Source organism: Zonotrichia leucophrys, chromosome 1A, assembly GCF_028769735.1.
Source record: "Zonotrichia leucophrys gambelii isolate GWCS_2022_RI chromosome 1A, RI_Zleu_2.0, whole genome shotgun sequence".
NCBI lineage: Eukaryota > Metazoa > Chordata > Aves > Passeriformes > Passerellidae > Zonotrichia > Zonotrichia leucophrys.
Window position 1 is genome coordinate 31,891,785 of NC_088170.1, and position 20,976 is coordinate 31,912,760.

The following is a 20,976-nucleotide window of genomic DNA, read 5'->3' on the forward strand; positions in this document are numbered from 1 at the left end:
GTGGAAGAGATTGAGGGAAGGACTAAGAGCTACTGAAGAATGACCTGAGAAGTAAGAGGATACCCTGTTACTGATGCTGCTCTTTAACCCATAAATAAAATGCAGAACCACCACCTTTTCACATAATCATTTCCTGGAAGGAAATTTTATGTATGCAAAGATGAAAGTGTTCATCTCATTTGTAATTTCTAGTATTCATAGACTTTCTTTGCCTTAGTAAATTCCAAGGGACACAGCTGCAGCTGGTGAAAAACATGAGATTTTCCTGTCAGAGTGCAGATTAATGAAAGCTGAGGCCTGAACTTTTTATGGTGGTTTAATGATAGCTAATACATAAGCATGGTAGGCCAAAACTAATTAAAGAACAGTGCAGTGTGACTTGTAAAACACATTACTGAAGTAAAGCCATCTCTGAGGTAAATCACTTGGAGCCTGTGGCGAGCTTAGTCTGCTGGCAGAAGTCATTGCTTTCATTTACACCTCTGAAACTCCATTAACAAAGGCAGATTTTGGCCCATGTGCTACTTTAAATAGAATTCAAGGGGATTTAGTAAGTCAGACATGTCTATCATTAAAAAGAATCCTGCTGAGGGGACCACTCCGCTTTGGTTGCTACTCTGTAGGGCCAGTGACTGTCACTGTATCAGCTGCTGCAGAGAAATTTTGTTCCTGAAGGACTTAATGCAAGAGCATTTGAAATTGTTTCATTTCATTATGTCTGGAATTTTATATCATTGAATAAAGATAATAAAGGGAGCAGAGAAGAATTCCATAATATATAGTCTGAGAAGAATAACCAAAGGCAACAAAAACTTTCCCTTTGGCAGTTAGTTTTTTCCCTTTTACTCCATGAAACATGAGAACTTTCATTATATAAAACTGTGCTTTCTTCTGAATTTTTCCTTTAGGTTTGCCAATGAGAGATGATGATTTAATTCTTTCCAGATATTCAGTTGATTTAATATAATTTCTTTCATGTGGAACAAAAGGGGATAAATGGGCACAGATCCTAGAATATCTATTCTTTTTCACAAATCCTTAAGGGTACGTTTCATGGAATGGCAACATATTTTTGGCACTCAATTCCTGAAATAATTACACGGTGTTTGATTATAAGGCTGTTTATTGAAGATCATATGGTGTTTGTCCTGTGTCCTTACCCTGTTCTCTTTTCTTTGTTTTAATGGATTGAGATGTAAGCTTGAATTAGAAATACTATTAAAACAGACATATTTTAATAAGAAGCCCTCTTGTCCAGCTTCTCTAGACACAGCTGTTACTTTTGCAAACGCAGAAGCTTTCATGTACCTCATTCTCATTTCATTTCTCTTGGATTATTTCCAGAATAGCTTGAAGCATTGATTATGGTTAAAAGCTTCATTTTCCTCTAACTAAAACCAGTTGCATAAAACTCTTCATTTCATGGTATCTTTTATTCACTCTTGTGCCTCTTCCTCTATCCTGTGTCTTTTACGTGCTTGCAGTATGTTTCTTTTGTGTGCTGCACATATTTAGTTGGAAAAAATCATCCTGAAATGAGCATATGTATCACTCAATTGGGAGCTATTGACACAAAGAACAACCTTGCCACTGTGGAATTCTGGCAAGAGGATGAGTCACTGTAGAGAGGGAATGTATGATCCAAACCAACATTTTATTCCCTAATTAGATTTTGTATTGAAATAAAAATATGTTGTGTTAAGATTGAGCCAAAAAAGCAATTCTGTGAGTACAGGGATTTGGTAGGAGAGTGGTTGAGTATTTTCTTCTCAGCTTTCCCTTTCTTTTGAAATTCACTTTCAAAACTGATATCTTTTTCAATGTTCTATATATGATTGAGGTAAAAAAGAGCGTAAGGAAATTTGCAGTTTACCGTTTAGCCCTTCCTTCTCTCTCCCTTAGTTTTTTTTAATAGGAACCCATAAGATCACTCTCCCTGTCTGGGAACGGCTCCTTCACTGACTTAATTGTCCTGAATGAAGGAACAGCTGAATTTGGTTGCTATTGCTCTTGTGGTCATTTCAAAACAGTGCTGCTGTTCTCACTGTCAAATTGTTGACCAGAATCCATTTGGGAACAATGTAACCCAATCTATCTGTATTGTAAGAAATTCACTTCTGCATTCCTGGACCCCAGAGGATGTAAGTTCAGATATTTATCTGCCTTTAAAAAAAAACCAACTGAAAAGTGTTTATCTTGACAGGTAACCTGTTCTTCAGTGAAAAAAATTCAAGTTGGATTTCTGATATTCTGAAATATTAATTTAAATTTAAATTTAGTCCATATCAATAAACATTAAGTATTCAGTTGTTTTCCCATCAGGAGTAAGATGACTTTACAAAACCATCCTATTTAGATGACCAAAGATTTTATATTAAGCAGTGTTTGGACAGTTTTTTGAATTTCTTTAAACATTTTTTCTATAACCATCAAATATTGACTTTTCTGCTTCAGCATGGACAATTTGTTTCCAGTATTCCTAGACAAAAATAGGACATGGCATGATGTGAAATGGAGGCCAGCAAGAAGCAAAACTTTGCTTTTGATCTTGTACTACATCTGAGCTATGATTCAGCACCTGAAAGTATTTAGGGGGCCATAGCACTTCTGTAAAGCCCAACAAGTAAACATGCCTCTGAAAATTCATAGACCTTGGATCTTACATCTGCCAGTGTCTGACATGTCAGCTGATAAAACTAAGTATATAAGTTGCTAAAAAATGGAGAAGCATATGTTTTACAGGATGAAGACTAAACCTGAGAAGCTGCCAGAGCTAATTTGCCTCTGACATTACTGACATTACCTCTTCATGTGGTTTCCAACTAATGAAATTGATGATTGTGGCCTATTACCATATTCCTTTTGGAATTCATTCTAAAAGGCATGAAAAAAAGCATGAAATACACAGAATACAGCGATGCATGATCTGAAGAAAGCTCATGGGTGTTATTCACACATCTGCACACTTCCTTTGTGTTTGGACTGTGTTTATCAGTGCTTTAGTCAGCATTACAAATATTGTGCACTTGCTCTTAGTTGTTGCAGTCATGTCAGTTCCCAAACTCTAGACCAGACTGAAGGATTATAAATCTCAGACAATAAACACCTTTGTAGACTGATATTTTCCAAGATTTCCAACTTCCAGTTTTTCTCCCTAAAAGTACATGAGTATCCTGTGTCTGCTTGCCCATTCTTTTACTCTCATGAAAAGGGATGCCCAGTAATGCTCTCAAGCTTCCTCCTTTTCCAAATGTCCTTGCTTCTTCCTCTTTTATCCTCTCATCACAAGTTTCTCCTCTTCCCTTCCTAGTCATGTCTTTTATTTTCTCTCTTCTAGTATTTGACTTTTTTTCTTCTTCCTTATCAAGGTGTGGTTATATTGGTTACATAAAAAATGAAGGATAAAGATGTTTTGTTACTTTTTCAGACATGGACCACAAGAGCCTTTTCCTATATCTGGAGGTACTGAGTAAAAGTGGTACCAACTAAGGCTCCTGCATATATATTTGAGATGTCTAAGATTTCCCCCTAAAAAGGCAGTTTTTTCTACAATTACAATACTGTGAAAGGGCACTTTTTTTACAAGTGGAAAAAGGCCATCTATAGGGCTAAAGTTAATATACATTTCTAAGTAAAGAATGCCATTCACAGCTATTTTGACTGTGATCTGTTAACTGATTTCTTATTTGTTCGTTTCACATCACATCCTCTTCATCACACTTTTTATCTCCTCCTTGTTCTATAACTGACAAAATAACTCTGTGATTTTGTGATGCAGAGGAGGAAGTCTCACCTAATCCTGGTGCAGGGCTGTACATACTATCTAATTTTATTTCAGCATTTCAGCTGTAAAAGGGACAAGGCTTCAGAATATTCAACTCATCTTTAGACAAGTTAGACATCAAAAGTTATCAGTCTGGGGGCTAAGGGTCTTGAAAGAATAGGAATTTATATTCCTAACAAGGAAGTTAACTGGAGTCAATAGCTCCAGTAATTCCCAGTACCTCAGGTATTTTGTTAAATTTGAAAAGAATCTTAAAATTTTTATATATATCACTACACACACACAGAGCAGGAAAATTTAGAAATATTAAATGTTTGCACTTCAATGGGAGGCAAATATTCCATATAAAATGTGTCTTCTAGCAGATCAACACAGAAAAGTTTATCTAAAACATTTCAAATTGTCCACTAATGACAAGATATGCTTGATCTAAGTTTATTTTCTTTTAAATAAGGCACATGAATTCCTCTGAAAATAGTTTCTGAAATAATGAAAACTTAATGCAAACTGTAGAAGTACTTACTATATTCTCTCTGTAAACAATAGCAGCTTTCAAAGGAGAGGCACTCTTTTTAGTTTCCTGGGTTGTTTTAAACAAGTTAAATGTTTACATGAGCTTTCAGCAACACACATGACTGCTGGGTTCTTCCTAAACTGGTATGTTTTAAACAGTTTCTGAAGATCTAGAAATGTTGCCTGATGACTGTTTAGACCCAATCTCAGTGATCAGTATAGAAAAAACAAATGTTTCAAACCAACCCTATTGACAGCCTACTGTTTACCTGTGAGAAGGTAAACAAGAGGCAAATCCTTACACATTATTAGAAAACTTTGTGAGTGTTAATTCAGCCAGTGCAATTAGAAGAGGCAGTTAGAGGGGATAAAGTGTTTCCATTTCTGCATTCACAGCTTTCCACTGTTTCTTCTCTCTGAAGTCCCTCTGGGTTTATGCCATAGCAGCAAACTGCCCAGGCTTCATGATAGGTTTCCAAAGACCTGTACAAATACTTTTAAGTTTGACAGTTTGCTCCAACTGCTTCATCACTCTGGATTATTTTCTGCTCTGTATGTTTGTGGTGAAATAGACTTCAATGAGTTGTTGAACCCATTTTTGCATTGATTCCTACCACATAATTCAGTGCCTTCATGAGCTGAGCTGCTGGTTATTTGCTTCAGCTCCTCAGACACAAGAGACCCTGGCTGTAATTCCCTCCCCAAGGCCAGATGACTCAGGCCACAAGCAGCCACCACAACAGGACTTATCCCCCTCCATGCCTTACAGTGCTAACACTGGGAAAAATCCCAGTATGGAGATAGTATTAAACCAGCAGGAAATAAAACCATCTGAGTGTTTGGAGGTAAGCAGAGGTTGTCTAAAGATGGGGAAAGCAGACACCACAGAAAGCCCTGAATCTCTGGGAGCAACTTTTTTCCTGAATAAAAAAAAAAATGGGGGCTGTGGTGCAGGGTTTCCAAAAGTAGGAAAATACAGGCATAAGTCTTATTAATGCTTTGAGGAAAATTGGAAGCATGGATAATATTGCAGCTGAAATAATTCTCAATGTTCCTGAATACCTAATAATTCTGCTACACTGATCCCAGACAGAATGCACATGTAAACAAAGAACAATTGAGAAAAAGAGAAAATCATAGAAATTTCAGCTTGAGAACAGAAAATTTGTGTTTCTGATGGTTTATTTTTTTGATGGTCAGTCCAATGTAAAATTATTTATATTTATTTGAGGAGGAATTAATTATTTTAGTCTTCTTCTTCATATAAAAATGAAAAATAGACCTCGCACCATGTTAATATGTGGTATTTTAAATTTAATGTTAAAGAACTTGCACCAAACCAAACTAAACACATAAATAATTAGCTTTTTAAAAGATCCAAACCAGTGAGAGTTTTAGAGAAAATTTTCATGCACAGCTTTCTCTTCCCAAATTGGTCAGCAGTTGAGAGGAAGGGAATTTGGACACCTTGTTTCTGGCAAATTTTAAGTGTAACTCACTTCTATTCTGCTTCTAAGCAGAGTTGAGAAGGCTTGCTATCAGTCTTCTTCATTAGAAGCAGTTCCAGTCATTGAAAGGAACAAATCTTAGGATTCACAAAAGACCGTGAACCTCTAGTCTGGTGCTGAAAACAGCCTCCTCAGAGGAAAAAAAAAAAAAAAAATGCACTCCAATTCAATCTGCTTCTGATTCAGACAGGGTCTTGAGCCTAGATCCTATAATACCATGAAGCCTATCCTCACCGCCAGGGGAGAGAATCGGTGATTATTTGAAGCCCTGTAACAAAGTAGAGAATCACAAGGAGATTACCGTCCTCAAAATAGGCTTCCTAGCAGTGGGAGCATGATTTCAGACAAATTCAGGGATTTCAGTAACTGGTGAAGGGCACATCATGCTGCATGACATCCTAGAAACAAGAATATTAAGTAAGAAACATGAACATTATTATTTTTTTCCTTTCCTTTCCTCTGGTTGAAAATATTTGCTTTTTTTTTTTTTCTGAATCCACTAAGATTTCATAAGAATGGTCATAAACCATTATAATGAATAAAAATTATTGGAAAAAACCTACATTGGCTGAGAGCTGCTGAGTCCAAATGTCACTTTCATTGCCCCAGTCCCTAATTAAGAACAGCTTTTCTTTGTGGAAGATGTGATTCTAGCTTCTTCATAAATTTTCCTACAAAAAAGAGAGTAGGGAGACACAGTCTTGGAAATAGATTTTCAGATATACTCTACCTACAAGGCAGCACCAGCCTGGGTCAGCACAGATTCAGGGTGGGAGATGTGAGCACTGTGAGCAGTGGGGCTGTTCTGCTGCCATGGCTGTGTGCAGTCAGGGCAACCCTTTCCCTGAGGCATTCCAAATGGAGTTGAAGTACCAGGAAAGGGCAGGATATCACAACAAACATTAACACCACATGCATAATGATGCCTAAGCTAAAAAACACAGAAGAAATTAAATAAAACTGATGGGCAGATAGTTTGGTCAAATAGATGAAGAATCATAAAGTGATTGAGATTGGAACAGGCCTTTAGGATCATCTAATTCCAAGAGCTCTGTCATAGGCATGGAACCTTCCCCTACACCAGGTTGCTTAGGGCCTCATCCAACCTGGCCTTGAGCACTTCCAAGCATAGGGCACCTACAACTTCTCTGAAGCCTTCTCTTCTGCAGGCTGAACCGCCACAGCCCTCTCTGCCTTCACAGGAGAGATGTTCCAGCCTTCTGATCAACTTAGTGACATCTCTCTGGACTCATCCCACTGCTACTGAAATCAAGACAAAACCAGTAAGAAGAATATACAGGCTGTTGGCAGCAGAGCAGGGAGTATAAGAAAAAACTGTTTTGGGAAAGACTTTTATTTCATTAAAGTGTAGATTTGCTAGCACTAAGACTGTTAGAGCAAGCACAGGGCTTAGAAACAATATCACTTCTACTAGTGGGTGAGATAGTAAGTTAGCTAGGGCAGAAAATGATGTGAATTGTGGATATGATTTCATGCACTTGACCTGAAGTGATTATTGCTATTCCTGGGTATCACTACACACACAATATGGTGCCCTATAGAGCCTCTCATGTTTAAATGGGCAAGCAAGTCTGGGGAAAAAAATGCAGTTATGGAAACGACTTTCAGTCAAGACAAAGACATTAACTTGCTGACTTTAACAGCACCAAGGATTCTCAGCCATGCTTGGCAGAAGATATTAGCTCTTTAACAATCAACACAGAAATGTAGATGTTACAGTAACCTGATTCCCAGTAGGTAATTAAAATAGCTGCAATTTGATATCAGCAAACAGTTTTTCTAGGCTGGAAAAGTGAACAACAACTACTCGTAGCAAACATTGGAAACCATTTGGGTGCAGCAAGGGTCACTGGAAATCCCTCCAATGACACACGATATGTGCAGGAGTTAGTAGTTGCAAAAATGCATATTATTTTTCTAGTCGTCTTCTGAATTTTTACCTCAGTGTTTGTGTTGAGTTGTCATACAGGCTGTGGTCACTGGCATCTATGCATGATTTTTATGGTGGTGTTTTTCCCTCAGAATGTTGAAGAATAGTAGTAGCACACTGGACTCTTGAGAAAGAAACAGAAAATGCCAGAGAACAGTATGGAGCATGGAGAATCACACACGTGGCTAAATTTTTAACTATGCTGGCAGCATCTGAAAAGGACATTTCTTCCTGCAGAGCCAGCTGTGTTATAAAACCCCACAGCCTTTTGATACATCCAGCATTCCAGCCTCCAATCATGCTGGCAGACATGGCAGAAACATCTGGGTATTTTTCAGTTCTTGAGTCTCTCACTTTGTTTTAATACTTTTCTTTACAGGGCAACTGTCTGTACCCTGGCTGAGGTGATAGCACATCTGTGTTAACAACCTTAATTTCAAAATTACCTAATATGTAAGATGGATTTCCGCAAAAAGCACTGGATGTTTGTGGTTTGATTAGTGATGGACCATGGCTGCAGTATGCTTATGGTGACCTGTTCTCAGCTTGTCATACTTGTAAATGTCTTTGTTTCCATGGTATTCAATTCAAAACTGATTGCAATGTGTTCTGACAAGTAAGGGAAGCAAATGACTGTTCTATGATGCCCACTACACTTTCAGACAAGACAGCTGAGAGGTGTGTTCCTCCCTTCCTTCAGAGGAAAAGAACACAATTGTTTCTGACCAGGAAATATCTGTGGGAAGACTTCGAGAAATCTTGGTTTAGGAAGAATTAACATCAGCATTTCAAGCACAGTGATGCTTTTTACATTGTATTACTGGGTCTCAATATTAGCAAAAAGACAGTGGGTTTTACATATTCTTTTATAGTCTTCTGGCACAATGAATGAACTGACTGTGTAGTGGCTGAAAGCCTACATTGTTTAGTACCACACAATAATGCAATTTAGGCCTGCTATTGTAGTCTGAAAGGAAATTTCACCAACTTTCCCAGGACATTTAAGAATATGAAAACTATTGCAAATGGCCACGTACATGCAGTAAAGAAGCTTAACCCCCAATCAGCATTGATTTATTTTGTGAAGGTCACTGCAGCAACATAACTGTTTGTTATTCTGCTTCATAGAGCTGGCTCTGGGAGAGAGCATCAAGATGGAACAAATTAGCCTAAGTGGGAATACTTAAGATTTTCTCTTTATTAAGTAATTCCCAGACATGGAATCAGTGCATTGCACCCAAGGTGTAGAATATAGAGCACTGGGCTGCAGCAGCTCTTCAGCCCAACAGGATATATCCAAGGATGTATCATGAATTTTCACTTCACTCAGATTAACTGAGATTTGACAGAAACAAATCTTGAGCATCGATCTGCATGTGTTCTAGAATTGTTGCACAGGATAGTACTGGCTTTTGAAGGACTGATTTATAAGAATTTCCACATTACACTGCATTGGAAAAATAGCAGTACAGCTGGTGAAAATAACTGTTAAAATTTATTTCATCACATCTTGTGCTCTTGATTCCATCACATAATGCCCCTATCCAGCAAATGGAATACCTTGATGCTCTAGTATCCCTTTATGATTTTACATATCAATCTTTGACATATTTAAGCTTAATATTTCTTTGGGAAGGTTTAGTCTTTTCTTCAATGTGTATATGGTACCTAAAAGGGTAATTTTTTACTGCATCTTCAAGATCCTTTCTGTACAATTAGAACTGTATATAAGATTAATAAGTGCATATATGCCTGCGAATATTCACTTTGAAGTACCTGTGTTTGTTCTTTGTTTTAAATAGAAATTAATTTCCAAGTACAAGAATATAATTATTTTTATAATTTAATTAGTAGTATTGTCACATAATTATTTTTCCAAAAATAAATTACTATGCTATTATTGAGTAAAGAACATAACTAAACATGCATACATATTGTAAAGACTTTTTAAATCTGTATTTTTTCATATAGGGCGAACACAGATGTACAGAAAATACTTTTGTTAGAAGGGCAGGAGTTTCTCAGCAATGACATAAAAAGAACAGCAAAACCAAATGGTTTAATGATCAGATTTCTGAGTGGGTTATTCCTATTCTGGGTTTCTATACTATGTTATTTCCACAAGTTCTCTGGATCAGAATAAGGCCTGACTTTCCAATAAAAAGTATTGATTGTCAGAAATTACAGTTCTCAACACTTTCAAAAATCTACTTTCAAGAAAATACAGCAAAGCAAAATTATACCATGTGCATAGTCTTTAAGTGCTTGCTACTGAGGCCAGTCTTAAAACATTAACAATAGATGCAACTAATTGCTTCCATCTAGAAATGCAAGAAGACTAAAACAATGACTGATGGATAGTCTGTTGTGCTGGCTAGCAGAAATAAGAAAGGCATACTCTGTCAATGAATAGTTGACTCTAATATTCAAGTCATTTATTGAAAGCCAATATAATAAAATAGAAAAAAAAATCAACTAGATTTGATAAAATTAGACATATTTCATTAAAAGTTACCTTTTGATATCTCCCTTGTTAGTGAATTGTTAATTTATTGTGTTCTAATAATCTGGATTTCTCTAAAATCCAGAATTATTGTGAGCATGTGTGTGAGTTAGCAGATAGCTGAATATTGCTCTGAATTGAATGTATTTGCTTAAATGATATAGTCCCTATGCAAGTGCTTTCCTAGTTCAGCAAATAATTGGGAGGAGATGTATCTCTGAATTTCTTAATTTTCTCTTCATCACCATTGCATTAACTAGCCATTCAAATTTTTATGAAGTACCTAGTCCATGAAATATGTAATCATTCCTATTCTTGGTTGTATCTCTCTGCAAACTAAAATTAACCAGATATTCAGTGATGATTCCAAAGCTGCAGAAAGAAATGGTGTCAAGACTAGAAATAGAATAAAATAGCAGAAAACTGGTACTTTGAGAGAACAAGATTACATCTCATGTTCTCTTTTCCCTGGATTTGAGTTGGATCAATTTATTCCAGTTCTGAAATTCACTGAATGAGTCCCTACAATTATATATATTCAGCATGCTGCTTTGGATGCTAAGCCTCATGTATTTTTCACCTTAAAAGTATTAATCTTCAAAGGATGACAGCAATTTATGGGTTATTTGCATGTTAAGTGGTTGTTCACCACAAGTCACTATCTGAAATGTCAGTGGCGGTTTTGATAACTAGTAATCATGCAGCTCATGATTTCATTAGCATAAGTATTTGGCCAAGTGCACCCAAATTCATTGTGTTAGTTACTATATAACAAAATGAAGACACCTAACTTGTCTATAGGAATTATGTTAGCAGGGTAGGCATTGTCACATTTGACAAGAAAGATGGAGTAAGTAACGATTTTCTTTGGAATATTTGGGATCTGACACCAATGATTTTTCAATATATTCATGTTATGAATTTATAGGATAAGGTGTTAAGCACATGTTTCAGGTCCATACAAAATCCCTTCTGAAAGAACAGCCTTTTCAGTTGTAGAAAACATACAAGCAAAGAAAAAAATTAAAGTCAAATAAAGCTGTTACTTCTTGATTTGGGTTAGAACAAGTTTCATTCCAGCAAAACTTGTATCTTAGCACTCTCACGGTACAAGAGTGACACTGCAATATCTTTATATGACAACAGCTTGAAGTAGTCGGAAACAAATCATGATGTCCAGTGGGATTGGAGGCTGAATTTCATTTCCATCCAGACGAAGGTATCGGAGACGAGGGATGTTGCCATAATAACCATAATCTTCTTCTAGGGCAATGGAAACTGGGCACATCTGAGTACCATTGACACCTGAAAGTGTAGATCAACATGTTAGGTTATTTCCATGGGAAAAGTTTGTGAAGATAAAATTCACCCGGGACACAAATAAAGTAAACTTCCACTGATGTTAGCATGGGAAACTGTTGCTTTTGTTTCCATTTAAATGTTTTTTGATTGAAAACAAGCAATATAATGTGATCTGGATCAGTGAATTACATATTTGCTGTGGTGCAATGATGAAAAAAGGCCATTACATGCATAATTTATCCTTGGACAAATGGGATACTAAGTTATACAACTACATGGTAAGGATTGAGAAATAGCTCTTTACATTCTGAGTGAGCAAGGCAAGATTACTTCTGAGGGGTTTTGAACATCTTATTTCAGTGACAGTGCATTAATTTTAGGCTGATAATATTTCCTAATGAAGATCTTGCATTCAAAACAATAGCAGTATTGAATCAAAGGAACTTTTTGCATAGTGTTTTTAATTTTTAACATCTGTTCTTTTCTATTCTCTGACATTATTAAGTGGATTTGGTTCTAATTGCAAGACTATAACTTGTGCAATGAGGTATTTTTCTTCCTAATCTGAAAGCTAACAACTCCTCAAAATTCTACCTCCATCATGCATAATTTGTTTCTGTACAGATAAAATTTGAAACCATGGCTTCAATCATTACCCATATGCTGAAGTATTGAGTTGCTTGGGCTTTTTATCTCCTCTAGGTTACCTCTGCACTGTCACTTGGCTAAAATACTTGTTATATTTTGTTTTTAGTTGTTAAATAATCAGGCAGCTTCAAAATAGCCTCTAGAAAACACTGAAGTGTTGTTTGTTTATCAGAGATGTCAAATTCCTTCAACCAAATTATGATATTCTTTGATTGATCTAACTGCTTGAAGATCTTGGCCCCAGACTAACTGAAAAAAAAAAAACAACCTGGAGAACGTATATGTAACAGATTTTTTAAACAAATTTCTTTACTAACAAAGAGATAGGAAAAAAATTCTTCCTTTTTATTTAGTAATGATGCCATGCACAAATATTCTGACTACAATCTCCAAAATTGGAGAAATGTTATGAAGTAAAAATAACATAACTTTTTTCAACTTTCTTTCCCATAACTTTTTTTTTTTTTCCCTCCACTCTATTTTGAAAAACTGCCCAGACATTTGCAACATCTTGGAAGTGGACTCTTGTCTTTGTCATGGAAACTAGATAAATACATCCAGTTGGCCAAGGCCCGAAGCTTTTGTTATATCCATGATAGCAAATTGTGGTTGTTTATCTTGTGAAAATTGATTAATGTTGGCAAAGCTTTTGGTATTTTTGGAAGAAACAAGCTGCAGCTTATCTTTATGTGTGAATTTACAACACAGAAACCTTAAGAATTTTCATTAAGAAGGCAGCTATTTTAAGTTTTGGGTGAATCAACACTATCTAGCAGAAAATATCTGCTTTGTTTGATCAGCACTACTGCTCATAGAGACAAGATGGCTTCAAGTGTATCCTAAATATCTGTCTTCTCTGACTAAAAACTATCTCACTGCACTCGTTTTCACTGAGTTAGGCTTGAAGTGAGGCAGCAGTTATCTAACCACAGGCCACCTAGGAAGAAGTTATTTCCTGATGCTGTGTGGTATGAACTGGTTTGGGTTTTATTGTTCTCTTCCCATAAGCAGTAAATCCTACCCAAACTATCAAGGGAGTAAAAGCTTCTCTATTTTTTTCTCTTTTTCAATACTCTTCATGGATATATGGCTTAATTTTGTTTAAGCAGGAGGAAGAGGTTGTTCCTTCCAGAGGTACAATTCACCTTGCCATGATCCATGTAGAAGTTGTGTCAGCCTAAGTAAACCATTTAGACTCTGTATAAATTCAGAGAGAGATGAACACTTCCAAAAGGGGACTGACAGTTCCTTTAGATGGGATGAATTTCCCTATACAATTGTGTGTCCCTTTCCATGGAGTAGGAGGTCTGTATGACTACAGCAAATTAGATTAAAAAATATAGGATAGTTCATTCAAAGAAGATGAATTCCACCATTTGTTAAGAGAATTGTTATGTCCTTGAATATTTAAACATGAAACCTAGAGCTGCTGTACGGGAAAACTGCCAAAGCTCTCATTAATGGCTAATGCTGTATGTCTGCTGAAGAAATGCAGATCTTTTCCCAGTAAAACTTACAGTTTGGGAAAAAATTTTAGATACATGGCCCAGGGATTTCTCTCTTTCTCTAAATGTGGTATAATATTAGCTAACAGTATCTATTTTGTCCTCCTGGTGTTCTTCCAGGGGAACCTACTGTTTACTCCCTTTTATTTGTCCTTTGATAGCACTGTAATAATACCACCTGCTGACCCTTGCTCCCTTGTTACATCCTTTCATACCTTCTCTTTGCTTACTTTAACATTCTCTTTTCCATTATTTAAAAATTCCCCAGAGCCTCACAAGTGTAAGTCTCAGGTAAATATGTGGGCATGTGTGTTTTAAAATGCCATAGAACAAATGTGTTACAAATCTGTTGGAGCCATAATTAGTTTTGGATTTATTTTGATTTTACTTCCAAAACTGGGGTTTTTTTCCCTCTGTGTACTGCGATCCTTAGGGAGGGATTGTAGGTAAAATTCTTGTTCCACTGAGACAAATTATGAGACTATCATTGGCTTTCCTGGGCTTCAGAAGAAGACCTTGTATCTTCATAAATGGTCTCTGGAGAAATAAGGCCATGCACTTATATGAGGAATTGATATTACAAAATAGCATATAATAAAACATGGTCAAATGGTATTTACATAGAAATGCTGATGTCTGAACTCTTGCAATGACAACAGTGTTACTATGATTGACCAAGAGATAATTAAGCAGTGATTTGAAGGAATACCTGAGAATTAATGTTATAAAAGGGGCTCATACTGCACACATAAAATAAACCTTCAGCAGGACTCTTTTGTGAAGGAACCAGATCAGGATTTTACAGCTATTTTTTCTTTCAAGACTTTCAGATTGATTATTTTAAAATAGTGACTGATCGGGGTTTAAGAAGATGAAACCAACCTGCAGAATTAGTGTCAGCTCTTACTACTCTGGCCTGATGGAATTACATTCCTTGTTTGCCATCCTAAAGGCTCTTTAAGATATTATCTATCAGAGCAAAGTCTCATGGAGACTATGTCATTGTCTTTTACTTTTTGAACAATTATTCTATGTGGCAAAATATCCTTGCATGATACCCAAGTTTCATTTAAGGCATCAGATTGCAACTATTTTCTATTCAGTTACTAATAATTCCCTTCTTTTTTTCTTTTTTTGGCTAAAGTCAGCCACAAGCCAACTTGTGCTTAAGTTGACAATGACTTGAAAAGTGGTAAAGGCACTAAGGAATACAAGATTTGTATTCCTGCATCATGATTCAGTTCACAGGTTATGTGTCATTGGAACATAAGATTTGATTTTGTACATACTACAAAATTTAATTTTCATTGTCTTAAGCTTTGTCAAACTTTTTCAGGGAAGGAAGAGGACTGGACAGTTCTTTAAATACTACCTAGGCACAAAACTGTTCTTAAACTGGACAGGCTACATTCCATTGATTTCAATTTTGTGTCCACTTGAAGTGAGAGAATAAAGTCTGCACCTGAGGCCTTACATTGAAGCAATTAAAATAAATCTCTTAGTAACCAGGGGGCAATGAAATATGTTCAGAAACAACATCTGTCATAAACTTTAACTCTAATTAACAGATAGAATTCTTGCAGGCCACTAAAATATGTGCCTGTTATACACTTTTTAAATTTATTTATATGATTTTACATTTTTATTTTGCCAAATGCAATGAATAAATATAAATTATCAAGAAGTATCTTCATTTCATAGATCCTTGTTTTGTGCAATAGCCAAACCATTATTTTTAGTATATTTTTGGACTACAGTGGCACAAAAAAGTGGTAAAGGACCATGTATTCAATTAAATCATCATGATGAGAAGATAAATATAGAAACTTGGCTTCCTTCTGTGCAGTGGTGAATAAAAAGTCATCATTTTTATTTTGACTTTTGGCATGAAATGAAGTACTTACTGATTAGATACTTTCATTATATAGAGTATGTAATATCCCTAGCTACCACACCCCCTCTATACCTGGATGAATTTGGAAACAGTCCTGGAAATGAATCTTAAAACCAGAAGACTTCTGTTGCCTTGGGTACAAAACCTTGTCTCATTTACACAAAATGGAAAAACTTTGAGAACATAAATCTTAATAGAACATATATGCTGTAAAATCCATAAAACACAAAAACATTTTGCTCAGAGAGGTGGTGGATGCCCAACGCCTGGCAAATTTCAAGGTCAGGCTGGACAGGGCTCTGAGAAACCTCATCAGATGTCCCTGCTTATTGCAGGAAGGTTGGAATAAAGGGACCTCTAGAACTCCCTTCCTTCCCAAAATATTCAATGATTCTATGATTTTAATCACTTTATCTCAAAAACCATTTTTACTGTGAAGTAGACATTTAAAATGGAGATGGTTTTGAATGGTTTCACACTGGTAATACACACTTACTTTTGATTTTGTTGTGATCAAGATGAAGGTGCTCAAGATGAGCATTGATTGGTGGAATTTTAGTGAGCTGATTGTGAGACAGCTGTAGGTCTAGAATAGATGAAACATTAAACCCATTTGGAGGGATACCATCATCAGATAGTTTATTGTAGTTCAGCCTAAGGAAAGTCACTTTGGGTATTGCACTGAAGTAGTTTTCTGGTATGACTTCGATGGAGTTGTTGTCCAAAAAGAGCTGCAGTGTATTAGCTGGAATGCTTAAAGGCATTTTCTTGAGTGAATTTTTTGCGATGTTGAGCTGCATGAGGTTGTTGAGTCCTTGGAAGGTGTCACTTTGAAGAGCGCTGTCCAACAAACTGTTCTGGTGCAGGTCTAACATAGTAAGGTTTTCCAAGTGGCTGAAGACTCCTTCTGGGATTTTAGAGATTTTGTTTCTAGCTAGTCTTAGCTGTTCCAGACCCACTGGTAATGGAGCAGGAACCTCTTCCAACTCATTATCTTCAAGGAATAAGTAAAGCAGCCTTTTCAGCTTGCTCAGCACACCATTCTCAATCCCACTGTTTGTGATCTTATTCTTGTTCAGATTTATCCATCTCAGATGAGTGGCATTCGCAAAAGGCTTCTCTGAAATGGTTTCAATTTGATTGTTTTGAAGATAGAGGTACCAAATTCTGGCTGGAATTGGAGGTATTTCTTTAAGTCCTTTGTTATCACAGTATAATGCATTGGGGAAACTAGGAGGACAAAAGCACTCCTGTGGACACTCAGAAGTATAGTGAGACCAGTGGCCAGGATCCAGATCATCATAAACTTGTCTCACAGTTCGAGTCCACACAGAATTGACCAAGAATAAGAGCAAAAGGCTTGTATAGACTTTCAAAATCATGGTGTTTGCCTTGGAAGGGGAAAAAACAATTAGCTATTTCTCAATAAAACTCCCTAATAGCATACTAGATTAACAATACAATTTTGCATATAAAACAATATTTCCCTTATAAACAGCCAAATTCTTCCCTCTAGGGTGGTATCCATGGCCTGTTAAGGGAAAACTGAAAAGTAATATAAAAGTTATAAAAAATTCTGTGCTATATAGTGATAAACATATCCCTGATTCGGCTTAGACTCCACATTGGCTACCAGTTTGACTGATGTTCATGCAAGTATCATTTCAAAAAATATGAAAATATGGATAACTTTTAGATAATAAATCAGTACCTCTTTTACATTTGTGTAAGTTTTCCTGTACAGCCCTACAATCTACATTATATAATGGTTAATTTTCAGAAAAGACATCATTACCATGATGATATAAATATATAGTACTCAGTGTTCCTCCTTTTAAAATTAATCATCCCCTCTTTTCTGTTTTTGCTCTCTCTTGAATTATAATGACATCTGGATCGGATTTTCCAGGATCTTTTGTCTTCATTTAAAAGTAGAAGATCAAATAGTGTTTTAACAGCTGTTTGTTGGGCATGTTCTTAAAAGCTTGGAGGGAATATGTTTGACTAATCCATTCCCCTCCTCACTCACTCTCTCATATCCAAAGTTACAAATTTCCTTCCCTAAAGCAAACATACAAAACAAATGCCTGCCCTAAATGACACAAAAAAGAAACCTTAATCAAATTATATCCACAATAAGTAAATCCTGACCTAACTGTTCACATAGCTTTATGCATATTTTAACTATTTTTCCTACTTAATGATATGCTTTTTTTAGCCTCTTCCACAATTATAATTATGAACAAAATTATCACTGATAATTTACTCAGAAAGGAAATATTTGTGTAGCACAAAAACAGTGCCTTACAAACTCTGTTATCTTGCTCACTGGCTCATGAAGATTAACAAGCATTTTGCAATGTAGAATCAAAAGACTGATAGCTGAAATTTCTGGTCAAATTAGGAGGTTAGCTGTGACAAAAATAGTATTTAAATAAAAGTAAATTCTCTCATAGGATTAATGCATCAGTAAGGTTAAGAGCTCAGTTCAGTTGCTGCATATGATATGTAGTAATTTAATAGTTTTCAACATTGTTGTTAGCAGTAACAAGTGCAGAATCCTGTACCTTTTCCAGCCCCAGAAACTGCTATCTGGAAGCATTCCAAAGAAAGGGACAAATAAAGAATTTTTAAAGAATAACATTTCTATTTCACACAGTGAATTTGCAACCTTCTTACTCTGTAAATATTCATAACCTTAATAGCACTTTAAAAAAGAAATATAAAGCAATTTACCTTGTTAGTCAAATTCCTGGAGCTATCTGAAGCCAGTTAGAAATCTCTGTAAATTCACCGCTTTTGGCTGCTAACCCCTGTGTTTGTTTCCTGTCCTCCTGAGAATTAGCAGCATATAAAACTGGAAGTACATGCTAGTATTCCCAGATGTATTTCCATGCACACCTTATTAGCTATTGCTTCTAGTTTGACATTGTTTCAGAGTTTGGGCTTACCTCAGCTTTCTTGGATCTTCTTCTCTTTCTATTGGTCCCTGTTGTTAGACTGTAATAGCTTGAGTCAGGCTACAAGCCGTGTTCTAGGAATACAGCCTCATATATACGCATCAGTGCTTACAGCTTTTAACCCCTGAAACAGCTCAGGCACCTCAGCACCTAGGCAGGGAAAGAAGGAAAGCCTGGCCTTAATATCAACCAGCCACTGAGCTGAAGGCATTTGATTTTTTACGTTCTATCAGATGAGGGGAGCTGGACTAGATGAAACAGGTAGCCCAAACTGTGCATTTATTCAAGATTTTTGTTAGAAAATACTTTACACGCAGAGCTGACTTACATCATAACTCATTCTCATAATACCTGACTTGGCCACAAAGGATTAAAACCAGTGCCATCTGTTTCTACGGAAATATTTTATTTGATTTTTATTAAATGCAGATGCTGTCATGCCATTTAAAGACAAAATTCTTGATTAGGAGAAGAGAGCAAATGCATTTGCTAATAATTTTTTAATATTTTCAGTTCTTTAAAAATTAAATCCTACATTTTCCTTTTTGTTCAGAGAGATATTTACATGTATTTCTACGAAGTTATAATATTCCTCTGTGTCTCTTGCAATTTTCTTTCATCATTGATCTGAAGCAAAATTTTTGCAGCCAACTTGCTCTCCAAAGATAGAGACATATTTCTCACATTAAGTATTTTGGAAGATTTTTGTTTTCCTTTTTAGTCCAAACTTAAAGTAACAACTTCATATCAGAAAAACTATTCATGTTCAAAGCCAGAACAATGACATAAATATTTTAAGGGAAAAGTTAATGGAAAATATTGAAAACATATAATATATTCTAGTACTTTAAATTATTTATATTAGTTTTAAAACTTACTTGCATAATTATTTTAATTCTGTTTCATCTGTTTGATTTTAACCATTAAACTTATAACAACTTATTTCATAATTTTTGATCTCTTGCTTCTTAAACTCAGAATGTCTCAAAAGAAGTTTAGAAGTAGAAAAGACCAAAGTAGTCAAAAAAGGAAAGCAAAGCTTCATTACATGGGCAGCTTTCACTGATTCAGTAAGGCTAATGTTAAACACACCATAAATTTTTTTCATTAGTTATGTTTATACCCGCATGTTTCTTGTTTATGAAAAAATGCACCCTTACCAACAGTAATTTGTGCATTGTTTATGTGCTTCAAAATAAAACAGGTGCTTAAGTGTTTCACTCTACTAGCCCTCCAGGGCCTTCAAGATATCTTAAAGATTATCAGGGATTTCTTACAAAGCAGGTGTAAAACTGATTTCTTCATGCATACTGAATATTTTAATAATTTAAATTTGATTAAATTAATTTAGATCTATGCCTTTAACAAAGGTTCTTGTTTTAAGCAGATGTACTAATTATAAGACAAAAGCCATAAAAACACCCAATTTTCATTATGAATGTCACTTTAAATACCTATAACTTAAAATGTTTAAGACTTATACCTCCTGCAGCAGAGCTGATACCCCACATTAGTGATAAGGATGCTTGTCAGCTGGAGTCCAACCAAGGAAGAAGGAGAGGGGCAGAGGCATCACTGTGTGAAATTTAATATAGTTGTATGTCCAATTGTGAACCATTTAAGAAGGCTTCACCATGAAAAGTGCATCTACGATTCTTGTAAACAGCAAGCAGTTGTTCAGTACAAAGCTGCTTTGTTTTTGTGCTAAATCTTCACAAAGTGTGAAGAGAGAATATGGAGGCCTCTTTGCCACTAAAGAAAGGGCCAAGTCCATCCCAAATGTTGTACTGAAATTGCAAGTCCTCAAGGCAGATATCTGCTGTAACACACTTAAATGCATCTTGCCAGATGTTTACATATAGCAACAACAAAAAAGATTAATTTATCTTTTGCTTCATGGTGGTCTGAATTTACTTTCTATTTTTACCTGCTAATTATGTCCAGATACTCATTATGTTATCACAGAAGTCCCTGGCAAAGGGACTTGCTGTTTACCTTGTGGCAGGCAGTGGTACTATTTGTATGAAATATTGTTCAGCAAGGGGTCACAATCTGCCCTTTGTGGATTTTGAGGCCAGATATTTGGTCCCTATCAAACACACGTTTCCATTCAAAGGAGGAGTCCTTCACTAGGAGAAGAATATACCAAAATATATTTTCTGAGACTTTCTCGATAATGTGAATTTCCATTTCTTCTGATGAAAACAAAACAGAAAAAAATGACAAGAAATGTCTTCAAAATCAAGAAGCAAGAGTGTTTATGAAAGTCATACGTATTTTCTTACACGCTCCCAAAATTTTTTGAAATATCTCTGCAGAGACAATGATTGCCTGGGTGTCTAAGCAGGCTTTGCAGAAAGCCTTCTTCCCATGGAGCCTTCAAGATTATGCACATCTCATGCATTTGT

At 35.9% G+C, this 20,976-nt stretch overlaps 1 protein-coding gene across 1 annotated transcript; it reads right to left on the reverse strand.

Annotated features, from left to right (window-relative positions):
* Positions 1-11,268: 11,268 nt before the first annotated feature.
* KERA (keratocan) lies at positions 11,269-18,411 on the reverse strand. Its single transcript, XM_064731583.1, has 3 exons — positions 18,345-18,411; positions 16,105-16,999; positions 11,269-11,564 (listed from the first exon to the last, which is right to left on the reverse strand). The coding sequence occupies exons 2-3, from the start codon at positions 16,988-16,990 to the stop codon at positions 11,392-11,394; spliced, it is 1,059 nt and encodes a 352-aa protein (XP_064587653.1). The 5' UTR covers positions 16,991-16,999; positions 18,345-18,411; the 3' UTR covers positions 11,269-11,391.
* Positions 18,412-20,976: the final 2,565 nt, after the last annotated feature.

Coding starts and splice junctions, on each gene's coding strand:
- KERA (XM_064731583.1), bottom strand. CDS start 16,990: ATGATTTTGAAAGTCTATACAAGCCTTTTGCTCTTATTCTTGGTCAAT. Junction 11,565..16,104: donor TGATCACAACAAAATCAAAA/GTAAGTGTGTAT, acceptor CTACACTTTCAG/GTGTCAATGGTACTCAGATG.